General features: G+C 39.8%; 1 protein-coding gene across 7 annotated transcripts in view; it reads left to right on the top strand.

Annotated features, from left to right (window-relative positions):
• ARID1B (AT-rich interaction domain 1B) overlaps nt 1-19332 on the top strand; it is a 310106-nt gene that overhangs the window by 211021 nt on the left and 79753 nt on the right. For all 7 annotated transcript variants that reach the window (XM_072141069.1, XM_072141068.1, XM_072141070.1 and 4 more), the window contains 3 exons: nt 9484-9573; nt 13864-14043; nt 18169-18475. In XM_072141069.1, coding sequence (XP_071997170.1) covers nt 9484-9573; nt 13864-14043; nt 18169-18475 — 577 coding nt within the window. The remainder of the gene's footprint in view (nt 1-9483; nt 9574-13863; nt 14044-18168; nt 18476-19332) is intronic.

Raw genomic sequence — 19332 nt, 5'->3', positions numbered from 1 at the left:
CCTCGCACCCTGACAAAATTCCGGGGTAGTCACAGGGACTGGGCTTTGGTTTGGATGCATTTCAAAAAACAAAATGTGGCTTGTCTGTGTTACTCACTCCTCAGAGCTTGGCCTCGGTCTCAGAGGTCACAACCTGGTGAGTTGACATCAGTGGGGGATGGACAAGCTGTACAGGAGCACAAAGATATTGTAATGCAAATGCTTAGAAAAGGGGGAGAACCAACGTTACCCTTCGGCTGAAGGGAAGAAGGGCACAACTGAAGTAGCAGCACACTTGTAATAACAATAATAATCTTTATTAGTGCCAGAATAAAAATTACAAACTGTAAGAAAAAATAGTGGTCCCAATGTAGGGGTGTCCACCAGGTACAGTACATGAATGGATGTTAAGACGCAGAGTCCAACAGAAGCAGTCTGAACCCGGACAAAATGGAGATGGTAACTGTATGTATTATGAGAGGAACTGGAAAAAATGGCATAAACCCTGTTAAGTGCTATCTGTCAAATACAATATGTAGAATGCCGAAGGGTAACGTTGGTTCTCATTCCGTAGTTTTTGGGGCCACAATTTAGGTGCATCAATATAGGGGGCCACATTCTGTGCAGCGCTGCGGAATCTGTGTGCGCTATATAAATAAAGGAATTATTATTATCATCTAAGCTTACTGGCAGATCGAACAGTATGGGTTGGAAGATAGATTGAAATGAGATAAGAGAAGTAGGGAGGTGCAGCATTATGCAGAGCTATTTGCATGTGGGTGAATATTTTAAACTGTATTTGGAAGGAGAGGGGCGACCAATGCAGTGACTGGCAAAGACTGGAGGCATCCATGTAGCGTTAATGGCATTGTTTCTAAAGGTACAGTTCAGACCTGCATTACAACCTCTGTTATCATCTATAATCATTAAAGTGTTAATAAAGGAAGTCTAATGGATCAGTTAAAATGACTTCCCAGTGTCTGTTTTCACCATTTCTGAAAGGCTTCTATTATAAAAATAATAGTGCAGTTTTCTTCCAATTTTCCATTGAAAAAATGGAAGGATTTACAGAAGTGGGGCAAATGGATAATATTGAAAATCAATGGTTATTTTAGAGCAGAAGATATTATTAGAGGCCTGAACTCAGGTGTGAACTGGGCCTACTATTTTGCATGCTATAAAACATTTACACAGCTTCTTTTAATTAACATTGCATAAAGGGTTAAAAACTAGATCTTACATCTTTCTCTCTATCTATATCTATATATATATATATATATATATATATATCATTTGCCTTGGAAATGAGAATTCATTTGCCAATGACATATTTACCTTTTTTCCTGCTCTTTGTTTGGTTTGGTAGCATGCATGGAGAACAGTGTAGCATATTTAGCCTTATTTGTTTAGAGGGAACCCAAACAATGATGTGTTGAATAATGAAATTATCCACAATAAGGAAATGTTTGGGAAAGCAAACTGATGCCAGAGCAGCATAAAAAATTAGATTGTCTCTATATGGGATGATGTTTTTTTTCCATTTCTTTCTTTGACTAATTTCACCGAAACCAGCAGTGAGAGCTGACACAGCACATCATCAAAATGCACGGTTGCTGCCAGACAACGTAGCAAATGCTAATTTCATTTGTCTTGCTTTCTGTGCCAAATCGTACCAGTTTACTAACAAAGCAAAAATGTAAATAAGGGAAACGGTTTCAAGGTTCTGTTTTGCTTTTTCTTCCTCCTTTTTTTCTGTTTGGCTTAAGTCTTCCGTCAGCGGTTTCCCTTGCAGGTTGCCTCAGCAGTATAGTGTCCGTTAAATATTAAACAGGGGCACTAGGTCCCTGAAAGATAGAATGCTGAGAGAGGGCATTATATGGGACATCTGAAACAGCTTTCCACATGAACCATTTCACTATAGTAAGCATTTATAGACCTGTAGTATTTTAACCCCTTTTGCTACTGCACGCCTTTGTCATCAAACAATAGTTGATTAAAACCTACGTTAAAAAACTTGTAAAGGGAACAATATGACGCTTGCACAATATAAACACGCATTTTGTGGTGTCTGTAACTAAAATTTTATCTTTTACAATGCCACTTAATACACAATCATCCCCATCACCTCATAGAGATCTCATACAAATAATAATAATATCTGTCCCTTTCATCAATTTCTGATACCTGATCTGATGTAGAAGCCCTGAAAAGTTTGCAATGCTTAGCAAACTGCCAGGCATTGTGATTGTTATGCAGTGCCATCGTGGGGTGTTTGTTCCTGCCTACTACCTAAGAATGTTAACCTTGATAGTTTGCATGGTTTTTGCCCAAAACTACACCAATTGTCGTGGCTGCCCACTAGAGATGGGCAAATTTGTTGAAATACGGTTCGACCCGATTCGCCAAACTTTTTTTAAAAAATTGATCCGACCCAAATCAAATCATGAGGAATCACGTTTAAAAAACAGGTATTTCCTGGCTGCAGGGAGCCCGTAGGGTTTTGTAGAACGTTGTGCCATGCTTAAATATGCATAAGGAGCGTCGTTTCGTCTTCATATAATGCTGTGTTTTGGTATGACATGCACATAACAGCCGCCACTCTTAGAATCGCTTCACTCTTCAATTCCATGGGCACTTACAGGGACCAACTTCACCAAATAAGTGAAGTTAGAACGCAGCCTGACAAGGTAATGTCTGTTCCAGCTCGAAAGGACTGAGCTGAGGGCCAAGATCCCACTATAACATCAAAGAGTGCACTCTTTTTAGACTGACATCAGATGATTCCATACATTACGACAGAACCTGTTCTGTTAAACGCGGATACATGTGGAAACCCCCCAAAAAGAGTGCAGAGGGTGTCGGCGGTAATTCTGCATTGACATCACTGAAAATTTTGCCCTTCATTTCATCCGTCAGTGGCACAATGACCGTGTGGAGGTGGCAGCAACATGGAAAGCCACAGAGTGGCACAATGACAGATTGTGTAGGGGGCGGACGATTCCAGTCCCTGGTAAAGATGGTAGGAGGCAGATGGAGCAACTAGCAGCAGATGTATGGCATCAAGCGGATGGAAGCATCAGAATAGTGGCTGAGGCTGGTAGTTAGAATCCTGACTCCTTTCTCAATGTTTGGGGGAGGCGTCATGGCTGATCTAAACTGATGCATAAGGCATTGGTGAGTTGAAATCCAGGCCGATCCAAGCCTGATTCATCTTGACAAAGGTCAGTCTCTCCACATTACAGGTGGACAAGTGGGTTCTCCTTGGGGTAACGATGGCCCCTGCCACACTGAACACCCACTCTGATGCCACACTACTGGCCAGGCAGGACAACTTCTATACTGCAAACACTGCAAGTTGCGGCCACGCATCAAATTTGGCTACCCAGTAGTCCAGGGGATTCTCTACCTGGGGTGGTGAAGTGCTATCCAAATTGGCCACCACCTGCTGGTGCAGGGTGTGCTCTTTGTCCTGCTGCTGGTGGCGGCTACCCTCCTCACTAGGCAGGTGCAGGAAGTTGCTCATTAAGGACTCCAGACTTAAGCTACTGCAAATGAAGCTGCTACTGCTTCTATCCCCCCCATCTCCCCACAGCAGCCATGGCAGTAGTACGTGAAAGATCACTGCCAGGAATTCCTTGGTCAGACCTGACAGTGGATGGACAATGGCGCACCAAGGCAGCGGCCAACTGTGTTTTCAGTATTTCTCTACAGTTGTTCCTCCCTCTCAGCAGCTGGAAAAAAGTCACCCATTTTTGACCGGTAGGGAGAGTCCAAGAGGGTGGAGAGCCAAAAGTCATCCCTATGCTGGATGTTGACTATTCGGTTGTCACTAGTTAGGCAAAGCAGTATGCTGCAGGCCAGTGTGCCGAAAGGACATGTACTGGCCCTGCCCGTAGTTACAGCTCTACACGTCCGCGCTGCCTTGCACCTTGGAAGAAACCGATAAGCTCAAGGACTGGCCCACCTTCTGTTGTACATATTTGTGAAGGGCTGGAACTGCCTTTTTGAAAAAAAAATTGCGTCTTGGAGCTCTTCACCTCAGTTCGGCACAAGCCATAAGTTCTTTGAAGGGTGCAGAGTCCACGACTTGGACAGGGAGGGACTGCAGCACCAACAACTTGGACAAGAGCATGGTCAGCTTCTGCACCTTAGGATGGCTGGACGCATACAGTTGTCTCTTTGTAATTGCCTCGCTCAATGACTGCTGGCACCATGCATAGCGAGGAGCAAGAGCATCTGGACCGGGAGATGATGTCAAAATCAAACGGCTCCGTTCAGCAGAGGTGCTGGAGCATTGACTGGCTGAAATGGCATGTGTGCCACTAGGTGCTGCTGCTGTTGCTGCGGCGGCAGGATGGACCCTCCACATCTGTTCTACGTTTCTCCCAGGCCATTTGATGGTGATGCTTCATGTGTTGATGCAGGGCCGTGGTGCCAACATTAGCTCCCTGGCCACGCTTCACTTTCTGCCCGCAGATTCTAATATATACACGCTCGGATCCTCTGGTGTCTTAACAAAAAACTGCCACACCGCCGAGGTGGTGATTTTACTGACAGCACTGAGTGACTGCCAACACTGAGTGACTACTAACGACGCTGCCTCGTTGACCCCCTGTACCACTGCTTACTTGGACCCCTGAAGCGGGTTTTGTACCCCGCGGCCATTTGGCTCCCTTCCTCGCACTGCTGCCACCATGATAAATCCCACCCATAATCTATTCATATCCCTCCTAACTGCTCTTCTCACAACCATCCCCAGGACTTCATTCAAAACCTAGTAACTATCTACTAAAACACATCAGACTGTCCGCCACATTCCACCTTTTTAGAATTTCCTACAGTGCACAGTCAGCCACTTCAAGGCTTTGCTAAAAAAAAATTATTCTATGCATCTGCAAGTATAGACCTCCATTACTTTGGCACAGGGAGTTTTGCATGATGTACTTTTCATTAAATATCCTTTTGCTGCCTCCATTAGGCTGCTATGGATAGGACCGTATGACAGTCCTGGAGGGCTTCTGTGATGATGTTATAAAGGGCACAGATAGAAGAAAATATGACGCTGCTCGTTGTTTAATAAGTATTAGAGTATACTTTATTATGCGTAAAGGGTTTAAAGGGAACCTGTCACCAGGAGACCCATTTTTAGCACTTCCCCAGTCCCCACAGAGCATAGTACATACACTGCCAAAGTGTTTTTGTATAGAAAATAGGTTTTACAGAAAAAAAGATATGTTATAGTGTACCTTTCATTAGCATCTGCTGTGTGACCAGGCAGTTGCCTTTTGGGGGGAGCTGGAAAGGAGCAGTTTCCCCCCCCCCCACCCTTGGGAAACATGTGACCTTTTCAAATATATGAATAACTCCCCTCACTCTGGATTGGCTGTAGAGGAGCAGGGGGCATCGCTAAGCCCAGTGATGGATGTTTTCATATATTTGAAAAGTTCACATGGAGAAGCTGTTCCCAAGGGTGGGGGGGAACTGCTCCTTTCCAGCTCCTCCCAAAAGGCAACTGCTTAGTCACACAGCAGATGCTAATGAAAGGTACAATATAACATATCTTTTTTTCTGTAAAACCAATTTTTAATACAAAAACACTTTGGCAGTGTATGTACTATGCTCTGTGGGGACTGGGGGAGTGCTAAAAATGGGTCTCCTTGGTGACAGGTTCCCTTTAAAACAATTTGGTTGTTTTTATTTTACTATGTTTTCTGTATACCATGGGGGATATTATTATGCCTTATCAGACAATTTTCTCTTGAACTAGAATTAAATAGGTGGAATTCCTGATGCACAGAAAGTTTTCTGACCCCACAAATATAAATAAATGTAGGGGGTGGGGAGCAATTTCCTGAATGACATACTTGCTATATTCTGCACCTGTTTTCCATTGGTCTGATCTGGCGGAGATTTCTTTCCAGCAGCAGAGCTCACCTCCAAATTTCATGTGGCCAGAGCCTTTTGATAAAACTGTTGTGAAGTACGCCACCTGGGGCAAAATATATTTGTATATTTATTTCAGATCTTGCATTTACATATAATCTGTTTCCTAGGCATTTACATATTTCGTGAATAAATTGAAATGAAGGTGAAAGGCAAAAAGCTTTTCTGAAAATGGCATTACTGACATTATTTTTAATCAGTTTTTCTTTTGCATAGTTGAAGCAGTTGGACACTTAACAACTCTTACCATAAAATAACAGGCTTGTTACCTTGACTGGTCTCCTAAGCTTTTAGGTTATCAGCCCACAAACTTGTGCACTGTACAAGCCGCTCATTAAACCAGTGCAGCGTGTGACTAGATTTGTGCCAGCTTTATCAATGTGTGATGCTGGATAATTCATCTGGTGCAATGAAGACTGTTAAAGGGGTTGTCCGAGTTCTTAGAAAAAAAAAACCAGGAAGGCCGGGAGGGCGCTGCTTAAAAAAATAAAGTCCTACTTACCTTACTCAGCTTCTGGCCGGACCCAACAACCTTCCGGCCCGCTTTCACAATGCTGTGAACAGGGACGGATAGGCGTGCCCGGCCACGGCCGGCCGGAAGTTGAATCCAGCGCTGCTCCGGCGGCCATGTTTGTTTACATGGCGCCTGGACCGGAGCGACAGCAGTGCTGGATACCGGAGGGCACCGTAAGGTAAGTAGGACTTTATTTTTTTAAGCAGCGCCCTCCCGGCCTCCCTGTATTTTTTTAAAGAACTCAGACAACCCCTTTAAGGGGTTATTTTCACCTTATGCTAGTTTGCTGCACAATAAATAATGAATTTTGGTCATTTCATTGGACTTTGGACAGCAAGGCCACACCCCCTATAAGTACAAGTCAGAAAGTGTCTAAAATTATCTCAGACTCATAATATGTGTGGCACAAGGCATTTCTGACAGGTGTTTTCTGACGCAAATTGCTCCATAATTCTGCTGCTTGATAAATCTCCCCCATAGTTGGGAATGCAAGCTATAGATAAAGATCAAATTCCCATTTAGGTCTTTAACTGCAGTTGCTCTTTAGTCTCTAAAAGTGACTCATCTCAGGCAAAAAGTGAATCTTTACAGCTTATTTGCATATGGTTTCAGAGGTGATATGATATTTAAGTCAATTTAAGTCGGACCATGAAAATAATGTCAAAATTGCCAAAAAACATATTTTCACATTCTTTTCTTTGTCCATCATTTTAGAAAATTCTTCAATGACTGTCGGCAGCTGTTGTTAAAGCTGTATGCTAGGGATAAGTCTCTCGTACTGTAGTGTGAGGTGGTAAACTAAAGTAGAATTCCATTTTTACTCTTAAAAAAAATCAAGGGCAATTTTGCATCAGTTAAAAAAGAAATAAAATCAAGGTCATAGTGTCTTGTAAAGAAGAGAGAAGCGAAAGCTTCAAACTTCTATGAAATAATTTTGGAATGACACTCAAAATGATAGAGAGAGAGCTTTTCTTGTGGCTGTTCTTTCATCGCCATTGTGACATTGTTATACCTATCATAGGAGGGCATTTGTTATTTAAGCTCTTTTGGTCCAGAGGTAAAGTTGCTATTATTCTTTGTTTAGCCAAGTCCCAATATTATGCAGCAATTCTTTCATGACAATCCCAGACACTATTTTATTGTACTACAATAGAACGCTGTGGTGTCCAGTGCATGAAAAGTCAATAATACCTGCGATGGTTATGTAGAGCGCGGTAACAATTGGTAGTTGTAAAAAGACTATAGCAACTCTGTGAATATTGTATCTTTGTCATACCCTGACTGCAGTAAACCTCTTGCCATTCTCCTTCAGTGCCCTAACATATTAGATAACATTAAATTTTCCATGTTGATATAGATTAAGGAGCGGTGTAACTAGTTTCATCACTCATTCTCTATCCATGTTTGCCCCTTTGTATCCTGAGCAGCATCCTCATGATCTGATTTGTCGTTGACTAATGAATAACAGAATTGGTTTTGGCATGAGACAAACGGAATGCCGACATCAATCCAAAAATGCATTAATCTTTAATATTCCACATCTGCATGTTTTATAAATGGTGTAACCAGTGATTGGTAATGTTAGTACTCTCCTTTCCAAAAAGAAAGTGACAAGGAGCTTGTGCTTGGAAACTTCATTAAAAGTGATCAAATGAGTGTTCTCGCTGACCTTGCTGACGGTACTAAACTAATGAAAGTTTTAACTTGATTAAAGACTTGGAAAGCCGTGTAGCCAGATCTGTGGCTCTCAGCAAGGTTATGTAAATACTGCAAAAATATTGTCAAAAATCAAGATGAATTTTAGTATTAAAAAAAAACCATGAATGAATTTTGGTATAAAAAAAAAACCAACACATTGCAATAGGATCTGTGCTAGATGTTAAAACATTGGTTAGTGCACGTCCTAAAGTCTATGTTGTGTGCATGTAGCCTAAATTTTACCAAAATTGACTTTTTCTACTTTTAGAATTAATAATTTAGTGAAGTTTGCAAACAATTGTTTTAGTCAACATTTTTTGTCAACCGATTATAGCACATAATTGCATAAAAATAAGGATTTTTCCACATTTTGTAGGCTACAAATAGCTCATTTGCATGTTTTCTTAAAATAAGCTCAATAAACTTACTAGAACCCTCCATTCAAGTGTCTGCCGCCCAGGTTCAGCATAAGCTCCCATTTTGCTGTTTTGCGGTTTGAGGCCAGATGGTCAGCTTTAGTATTGACAGGACACAAAAGGCAAAACAATCATCCATTTCTGATCTATAAAAGATTTTGGAAGGTTATGCACTTACTACCTTGAGGGATTATTCTTAAAATTATGATATTGAAAGTCGTGTGTGTTAAATTATAAAATGCCAGACAGTTTTCAAATCATTTTTTACTTCTCTTCCATATCCCCTTGTCTCCTATCAAATATTCTGTTGATAGCAGTGCCTCAGGCATACATACATATTAGCAGAAGTTTCTTGAGCTTACATGGAATTGCCATTTGTTTACTATATTTAGCAGCATTTTTTGCCGTGATCACATAGCAGTGTTTATTATAATATAAAGACTCGCTGTCTAAGCTTGGCTCACTACTATACAGGAACAGGGATGTCCATATGCTTACATGTGTTCACAAGTTCTTCTGGGACCTCTTTTTAAAGCAATCTGAGGTGACAAAAAGATGTTTTCCATCCATGTTTTTCAAGTCATCTACCCTACTTAATAATATATATTTATAACCATATAACTAATTAGTACTGTCAAGTATAACTAACATTGTGCTTCACCACAACTATGACAATTGGTTAACGCTCATAAATGTGATTTATTTTGATAAACTATGATACCTGCAGTGTTTAATTATAATTTATCAAATCAATAGCTGGTTTGGCTATCAATACTTGAGATGTGTTGTTGACACCCAGCCCCTAACCGCGATCAGCGGTTCTCCACTACTACACTTTACAAACAGTACATGGAAACGGAAGCAGATGGAAGACATATGTTCTTTATAATACACTTAATATAACATTAAAGGAAATGCACCTTTTTATTATAGGGAGCCAGATGCCTCCACAACCACCAGGTAGTCAAACTGAGTCAAGTTCACATCCTGCCTTGAGCCAATCACCAATGCCACAGGAGAGAGGTAAGTAATACCAAAACATTTTCATTGCCTTTTTATCCTTGCTTTATAATCTCTAGCTCTTTAAGGGGAACATGTCAAAAGCTTTTACCCCACTAAACTACCAACATTCTTAGGTATGGCATGAAATATTTATACTAGACTTCCATTTTTTATGTTAAATATTAACTATTTACTTATTTAGAATTATTTAAAATGAGTCTCTTTTAGAGGCTGAAAGGTGAATGACATTTCAGATGCCTATATATTGGGTTTTTTGGTACTTTATAGTAAAACTATGCTTTTATGATCCTATAAAATATAAGAATCTCATCTTTCACACTGAAACAGACTTGTGATTCTGTGACCTAAAGAACCGGAGATGCAGGCAGTTAAAGACATAGGGGCATATATACTTAGCAGTCCCTGTGCGTTCCCTGACGAGAATGCACAGCTGCCACGATTCACTACCAGCTTGCGCTCGATATCCTGCATCTATCGCTTCCCTGCCAGAGTTCACCTTTTTCTTCCCGGTGCATGTAAGTGCTTGGCTTGCGACACAATTTAAATGTTAAATCCTGTGTTTTGTCCGAATCTGTCCCCGCCCCCGGATTTCTGTCGCATGAAAACCGGCACCGAAATCCCACAATACCCGACACAACCCCCGAAAAGCTGGGAAACCCGATGACAATGGGGCCTCGGGACCCATAGTGAATAAGCCCCATAGTTAGGAATATGAACTGCAGATAAAAATCCCATTCCAGCCTTTTTATTTTCTTCCAATGCCTGTCACTTCTCTTGTACACATGGTTTTAGAGGTGATTAAAAAAATAAATAAACAGGTGATATTTAACATAGAAACAGGAATACTAGAAAGGATATTTCATACCCTACCTGAGGAGACTTAAAGTATATATGTTTCTTTGTAATGTGAAACTCGTGTGTGAGTATTTCTGCAGACCACGCAGAACCTCTGATGGAAAAGTATTGCTGTAATGGATTATCACATGATAGTGACTTATCTACAGGTTATGCATACATACCCTATACTTTCTATGTCCATTATCAAAATTTCAGGTGGGGGACATGGCAGACAGGGATATATAATTACATTTGTGGGAATGACCCTCTGGATGGATAAATCTCATCACATACATCACATTAAGTAGGGGACCGCCTGTATGTTCATATATATCCCTGTAGTGATAAAAACACTTTACAGCATAAAAAAGTTTATTACATGCCACCACATTTCAAAAGTCCCAACAGGTCTACATACATTTGGGGTCAGCAGAATGAACTGACCTGGAGAATAAAGACACTTCATGCTCTCAATTTATGATACAGTGAGACAGACAAATAGATTGTCCAGAGACTCATTGGAGCCAAGGTATTAGCAGGGACTTGATCTTTAGGCCAAAGCAGAAGAGTGAAAGATGGATGATGTCCATTTTGGATTCTGGCAAGAGTTTAAAACTTGATGCCATATTCTCTGCTATGCTCCTCTCTCTTTCCAAATTCCTCTTCTGAGGTTAGACCAGTAGGTACTTTGTGCACAATTCATCATGCCAAGAATTTTTCTCCCTCAGTCCCTAGGCACAAATGATTTGTATGCTTCCCTGTTATAAAAATCAGAAATTTGCTTGCCGTCCCACTTCAGCCATCCATACATAAGCCACCTCTTTCTTAACACCACTGCACAATTTCCACTCAGACATTGCTTAGGAAGGAATGTTGTAATCTCAGTGGAATGTGACCCAGTTTTTATAGGAAGCGACAAAGACGCTCAGTCTTAACCGTTCTGTGGTATTATAGTTGGTGTTAAGTTTGTCTGTTCCAGTGCAATGTGTTTCTAACTGGAGATTGTCCGGAAATCTAAAGTAGCTGTAAGATTTCTTTTCTGAGTTTCAGTGTCAAACAGAAATGCATTCATGCCTCTTATGATCCAGACTCTACTCATTGATTCAATTGCACCATTTTCAAATCCCTGAAAGATTTGTGCTCCAAATGATCTTTGTTACCCATTTCTTCAATGAGTAAGGGTTATTAATAACTTGGTAAAATCTCTACCATCCACTTTTAAAGGAATTCCAGTAACAAGTTTCAAGGCACATTCATTGGATGTTATAGGGATACAAATCGGAATAAACAGGATTGTTGTTTTTAGAGACATATTATGTTATATTATATTCTGTGATAGAAATGGAAACAGTAAGCATAAGTAGCCTTTTCCCTGGATGAAATTCTGCTGGAATTCTACTGGACTGATTTTTTTGATTTCCAAATGTTTTTGGTTTACAAGAAAAAATACATAGGTGTAACAAGGAATACATTTTATACAGCAAAATACCATGAGCTGCCTTTGGTTATACAAATAGAAAAATTCTAGGATGAGCAAAGCCATTCTTCATGTGGACAAATTAGACTAGCAGTGTGTAAAGGAAATGATATTTATGGCAATAATTAGTAAACTCATACATAAACAAAATACTTTAGATATTTAATAAATCTTATCTACATATTCATCATACATCAGTCATGTCCACTTTTTCATTGATTGAAATAGTTTGTCTAGAATTTACCACAATACTAGACTAATGAAAGACACATTGGTCCACCAACTACCCAATGGTCAATAAAGATTAACGATAAATCCAAGAAACTGAAAAACTGCTAAATCAATATTTATAACATACACTGGAGTACAAAATGTCCTCACTCAACCCGTTTAGCTTCATGAAAGGTTCAATTGTTCAGAAAATGTTGAATGGGGATTTATTAAACAATTTTTGCCACTTTTGTTAAATACCTCATTAGGCCTCTTTTACACGATTAGTGGGTCCCGGGCATAGCACACGGACAAGGAGGGGATGGAGAGGGAATGATCGATCCTCGTCTCTCCCTTCTCCATTGAAAGCAGAGCGGCTGTAAAGCAAATCCTGCAACATATAGGACATGTTCATGATTGGGTGCCATTGGACACTCTTTGTCCCAGGTTCATTAACTCCGGGGGGGTTGCACGTATGCAAGTCTATTTTCCCAGATATCCTTAAGGTTTTTAGTTGTCATTCCAACCTGTCAGTAGGCTCACATTATCACAATGCAAATGATTCAACCTTGGATGCTGATGAAGGTGTTCTTAGGCTCTTTACAGTACTTTTATAGAGCTTGTGTATGAGACTGGCCAGGGACTTTCCATGTCACAGGTAATACAAGATAGTAGTGTCAGGAAACTGATGTGCTGCAGGCTAGAGATCCAAGCCCATATTCAAAGATGAAGTAGAGACTGAGCACACAATGTGTGATGATTTTTGTTTTTATTTCAGCAAAATTGTGTATGCAATTATGCAGTCTAACTGTGAAGTTTCGACCATTAGGTCTTCATCAAAAACATTGCCTTTATGTATAAGGTATAGGTATAGTGCTAGCATAGTAATATTGAAACAACACATTTCAAAGCATTGGCATAAAGAAAACAAACACTGCTTGACTTTGAAATTACTGATCCAGGTTCAGGTCCCTTTCTATATGTGTACCTAGGCACCCACTGCTGACCAAAGGAAATTGTATGAAAACACAGACCAGCCTACAGATCCTCTGGTTGTGCCACCCCTACTAATTCTGACATGCAGGTTATGTGAGGGCCTAATGAGTCCTGTGACCTGCACCTGTGGCTATGCAAAAACCTAGGACCGAAGCCCAGATAGAGTAGTTGTCCCACTACCAGCCTACCCCTCCTCCATAATAAGTAGGCCCAGTACAGACATTATAAAGGTGTCTATGCCGGGTAAGCCACCATAGACAAAACAGACTACTCCTGCTTACTATATGTCTGCTTTAACTCTTAGGTTACTGCAGACAATTACAGGGCTTTTACTACACACCCTTCAACTGCCTGTATGGCAGATACCTGTCCTCCCAAAACTACACTTCTATATATGCTACAGGGACTGGCAGGCTACATACTGGGGGGGGGGGGGGGGGGCTGTGACCAATGTATTTCCCACCCTCGGCTTATACTCAAGTTAATAGGTTTTTTCTAAGTTTTTTGTGTTAAAATTAGGGGTCCGGCTTATACTCGGGTCAGTTTATACTGGAGTATATGCGGTACGGAAAAATGGTTTTTTGTTGATATTCTTAGATTGAGAAGCACTTGTACCTAGAAAAAAAGTATGCAATCATTCTTCAAAACAAAATAAGTATATCTTTTATATCTTTAAAAGTCGATTGATTCCTGTGTCTGGCCAATAATTGTTTCCTAAAGTCCCTTTTTTGTTCTATTTGTTCTATTGTTCTGTTCTATTTTAATTATAGGTTACATGCCTGGGGTCCAAAGAAATCACCAGCTGTCACAGTATGGACCACAGCAGACTGGAACCTCTATGTCCCCACATCCATCTCCAGGGGGTCAGATGCATACTGCTATGGGCGGGTTTCCACAGGGAAACTCCACTGCCAATTATGGACCACAGATGAACCAATATGGACCGCAAGGCAAGTTTTACACCTAAAAAATTCATCCCTGTTTATTTTTTCCAGTGCTCATTTTTTCTCATCATATCTGCATAATACAATATGGTATATGGTACAACACGCAACACATATCCTATACACACATGTCAGTTCTAGACGGTGTATATGTTATTATTAGGGTAGTATTAGTGGTGTTATATCCTGATCAGACCCCATAACATTAATTGTTATTATAGAGTTTCATAGTCTTTCGGATTAATATTAATAGCATATGAAATATGTGCATTAGCACAGACAGATGGGGATAAATGAGCAGTCTTATTTGCAGGGCATCCCACCTGGGAGAAGCAGTTGGCTGCTGGTTTCTGCTTTAACTAATGCCAGCCTGGACCGACGTTTACAAGTGTGTGGGCACCCGGACTTGGCTTTGTGACATGTCCAGCTTATATGGGCCAGCCAGGCAGCTGCTGGATTCATTGTCTTTAATGTTTTAGGCCGTCTGTTTTCTGTCAGAGTCATTGCCAGTGAATTACTAATCCATTAGCAAAGCATAGAAAGATGACTGGCCTCCTTATTCCTGATTTCCCTCTGTGCTATTTCATGTATTTACTTGTCTTTGGCATTGACTTAGATTAAGATATTTACTCTGCTTTAGCTTTACGTTATTATGTACAGGCACATTATGAATAAAAGTCTATCTAATGTGAAGGTTACATTTTGCTTCCCCTTTTACTGTCTAAATATATTTTTGTTTCTGCATCATGACATCTTCATTACGACCTTTCAAAGAGGATTTTTTATAAACTCTATATTAAAGTAATTAGGAAAATTGGATACTTTTGCCATTGTAATATTTTATATTAGGAATGCAAGCTGTTTGAGGCTCACAATGAGGAATGGAAAAAGGATCCAATAATCATATTATTTTTTTATGTAATCCTTACTAACTCTACCTTTGTATTCTACTATTGCCACTTTTTTGATGAGATAAATGAGGCGTTGACTAGATCCTGTACGAATGATAAGAGCAAATATATTATTCTTTTCCTGCTCCAAGGTTAACTAAAAAAAGTTGTTACTTTGGAAGCAGTAATTGAGGCAAATATGTAAACTGTGGCAGCTTAACAAGAAACCTAACCAACAAAATGTTCAAAGGGATCCCTTACTGTTATTAAGTTTTATTTGGTGTTGAATATGTCAGGAAATAAGCTTAATGCAGATTATAATTTATGAGAAAAAAAATGTGGTGAACACCCCATAGTAGTATTTGAAAGTTTCAGTGCATAAGGGTAAGTTGCCTTACTTTTTTCTTGGAGTCCTTACTCCATATTGTATTGGACTTAATATAATAAGTTTGCTGACCTCTATATTTTAAAATTGTTTAGCCGTTAACAAAAAAAATCGCCCATAAACAATTAACACATTTCTGAATTTGTTTTATGTAAATAAATGGCAAATACTAATTTAATTGCAAAGTAGCTTAAAATCATTAAAACATGCCATTGTTATCCTCATGTTTTGCTTAGAAATAAGCATTAAAAAGCTTCAACAAGGCATGATGATAAAATATTTGTTTTGAAAATATGTAGGGGACCTAGCACAACCTAAACTTTGTACAATGTCTATCGGCACATATATAGCAATATATGAACTGGAAAGAAAAAAGAGGAATGTGCCGTATGACAATACAAGAGTAAACCTTTATTCAATACAAAACAAAGCAAATCTCCCAGCATAGGGATGATAGAAGTGTAGTGCAGTGTAGTTCACTAACTTTTGGTGTGGTATATTCTTAGAATATGTATGGTATATATATGTATATAGTTATAGCTTGGCAAATGCTTAAGTAGTGGCTGAAACCTTGCATGTGGTATGAATAAATCCACTTAATTTTTCACTTGGAGCTTAGAGTGCTGCTTTTTCTCTTCGATTTAAATATAGCTAAAATTGTTACTGATAAATATATTTTAGTCCAATTCTTAGTAAAAACAAAAAACCCAAGTACACTGACTTTACTATCAAATGTTTTTCCTAACTATAAATTGTTGTAATGTAGCATTTAACTATTAATAATTCTAGAAAAATGTTGATATTGAAATTATAATTCTCCTAAATAAAGATAAGAGTTACTCAATATTGATATTTCACAATGCAAAATCTATACCAGGCCCACAACTCTATTGTTTATAGTTTTGGCTATCCATATAGAGTATAGACAACCTGTGAGCCTTTTAAAGGGGTTTTCCAACAAACACAAGTTAGGCCCTATCCACAGGATCCGTCAGAGTAATGGAGCAGACTGCCGCCCATTACCATTCTGCTTCATTAATCTCTATGGAGCTGACGGAAATTGCAAAGCGCCACGCTCACAGATCAGCTTTATAGAGATAAAGAGCGGTCATGCGCCGCCGTCTGCTCCATTACTCGGATGCCACAATTATGTGGGAACCCATTGGACCGCTCGTTTTCGTGATCTGTAGGGGTTTCATCACTGAGACCCCACTGATCAACAAGTTGGGCCCTATCCTGTGGATAGGGCTTAACTTATGTTTGTGGGAAAACCCCTAAAGGAAATCTAACATCAAAATAAAGCACAATAAACCAGGGTTACTTACTCATAGATCCAGGCACTGTGACTGTGGTAATCTTCATATATTTGTTATCCATATAGCCTCCTTCCTTCTAAAATCAACTTTTAAAATTATGCTAATCTGAGTGTTACCAGAGCCCTTTCAAAGACTTCACTCCACCTGTACTTCCTGTTGTTGCTAGATGACACAGGCAGGGGGAGAAAAGAGAGAGCAGGGGGTAGGGTGAGACATGTTCTGTTCATTGTAATAGCCTGTAAAGCTACAGCACAGAGAAGCTCTGGTAACACCCCCATTAGCACACCCTTATTAGCATAATTTTAGGGGTTAGGGTTAGAAGCAAGGAGGTCATGGATAACAAATCTAAAAAGATTACCACAGTCATTGTGCCTGGATCATGAGTACGTGTCCCTGGTTTATCATGCTTCATTTTGTTGGAGCCCCATGAGAGGAAACTTCTTTTGCGAAGATCTTCCTTGTGGAAAAATGTCCTTGATGTATGCAAGCCCTTGATTGGCTTGTATAACTTAATTTCACAAAGTTGAGGAGAAAAACTTGGCATATTCATAAGTATTTTTCTGCTTTATGTTTACTTCTAGTAGGAGAAGATATGGGTATCACTTAATAATGCTCCATTCCCTTATACAGTAATTTTGTGTTATATTTAGATACATAGAACTAGAATTTTTGCAGAAAAAAGCAAACCAGCATTTTAGCCCTTGTATAGAAATCTTACTTGTGATTTTCATTGTGTTGGGTTAAAAGACTTGACAGCAAAACCTTTCATCTCCTGTATGTGTCAATCTACCTTTTCCAGAATCTCTGAGTGCTGTGTCTGTCATTATTTGGACAGAATGCCTAGTATCTGTTGCCAGATTCTTGACACAAGCTTATTATAAGCAATGCTGAATATAAAAAGCTCAAGGTGCATTTTCCCTTACTAAAATAATAAAATAAATAAAAAGATCAGTGATGGCTTTGATTTGGAATCTGGCATACTGCTTCACAGTCCCGGTGAAGTTCTGTAGTAAGTTTTATACAAAAACGAATGTAGGTTAACTTACGCCCTCAAGGCTTTCCTTTTTTTTTTCCTCGAAAAGCTTTGTGCATTTTTATTATTCGATTTTAACCTCTTCACTAAAGTGCTTGAGTACTGTGATTAAGTGATTGATGTCTAGAAATGCTGGCGGGGGGTTCATGCTGCAGGCTGGAGATGCTGCTTCAGCTGCAATAAATTAAATAAAAATGCCCATTATTTTGCCCTTGGCTTTTCAGTGGATGCCTAAAAATTTGCTTTTGTAAAGGACATTGTACTAAAGATTGCCTTATAGATGCATTATATACATCTATCATACATTTATTTGATAGGTCAGTTTTATGGGGGGTTCACAATCCTTGATAATGTGTAACCAGTCTTATTTCAGTCCCTTCAGTTATGAGTGGTATACATCACTGTCTGAAAATACAGGCTTTTTGACAAATGAGCACTATAATTTAGTCTACTTTCAATATACCATAAGCTTGTAATGATGCAACGATTATTCTGTTATTATTTAAGGAGGATACTCGAGACCGCCATCTTATACTGGAGTACCAAATACAAACTACAGTGGTCCTGGCCCTGGCATGAACATGAATGCAAACAGCCAGATGCATGGACATGGATCCAGCAGCTCCATGAACATGGGAAGAATGCCTGGAAGTGGAGTACAGAACAGGCCATATCCTGGAAACATGGGCAGTATGACTCCCAACTCTCAACAAGGAGGCCCAGGGATGGGTCCACCCATGCCTACTGTAAACCGTAAGGCACAAGAGGCCGCCGCGGCAGTAATGCAGGCAGCTGCTAACTCTGCACAAAACAGGTATGTTTGGTGAATTATTAAGCTTATAATGCCATGTCTATATTATAAATGAAGCTCAGCATGTCAAATCAAATATATTACATAAGAGGTTTCCAACTGATTTCTATCTGGGAAACATCCTGTTCAAAGACATGTTTAAAAAGAAAATATTTTACAGAACTGAGAAATAGCACTTTTAATGATGTAAGCTTCTTAGACATGGTATCTCAAAGTTCAAAGGGAATGGGTTACCTTAAAATTACATATTTTTTTAATCAACTTTATTTCAAGTTTAGTTATACATATTGAAGGGAAATGACATGCCAATTTTTTTGTGAAAAGTGCACGTACAAAGCACCATTACCAATGTTTTTGTTGGTTTTCCCAACATACAATACGGCAGCAGGGGAATGTGTTTTAAACCCCAGTTTAACCCCATTGTGGACAATAGATGATGTCAAAGCTTATTTACATCAGCACAGCACATGCCTAGAAACTCCCCATAGGCCTCTGGAGTTGGCTTCGGACCTTTTCTATCTATGGCCATGAGGGGGCTAAAATGCTGTTACAGCCCCCATAATCATGAACAAAAATGGTATATATGGAAAGGGGGCAGCTACAGCCTGTGTGTGCCGGTGTCAGTCTCTCTCACCACACGCATGCAGTTCCCACTCCCCTCCCCACTTCTTTCCAAGTGCACTAAGCAGGCAGGTGAGGGAGGGGAATGGTGTGGAATAGTGGAAGAATACATGAGACATTGGCACACACAAGCTGCAGAAGACTGCTACCACCCCCCTTCCAACCCCTGCCTCCAGAGACTCACCACATGCTGCTGGCAGGGAATGTGAATTAAACCTGTGGGCAGCTGAACATGACAT

Source organism: Engystomops pustulosus, chromosome 3, assembly GCF_040894005.1.
Source record: "Engystomops pustulosus chromosome 3, aEngPut4.maternal, whole genome shotgun sequence".
Lineage (NCBI taxonomy): Eukaryota > Metazoa > Chordata > Amphibia > Anura > Leptodactylidae > Engystomops > Engystomops pustulosus.
The sequence above is the reverse complement of the archived record's forward strand: the minus strand, read 5'-3'. Positions and strand labels throughout refer to the sequence as shown.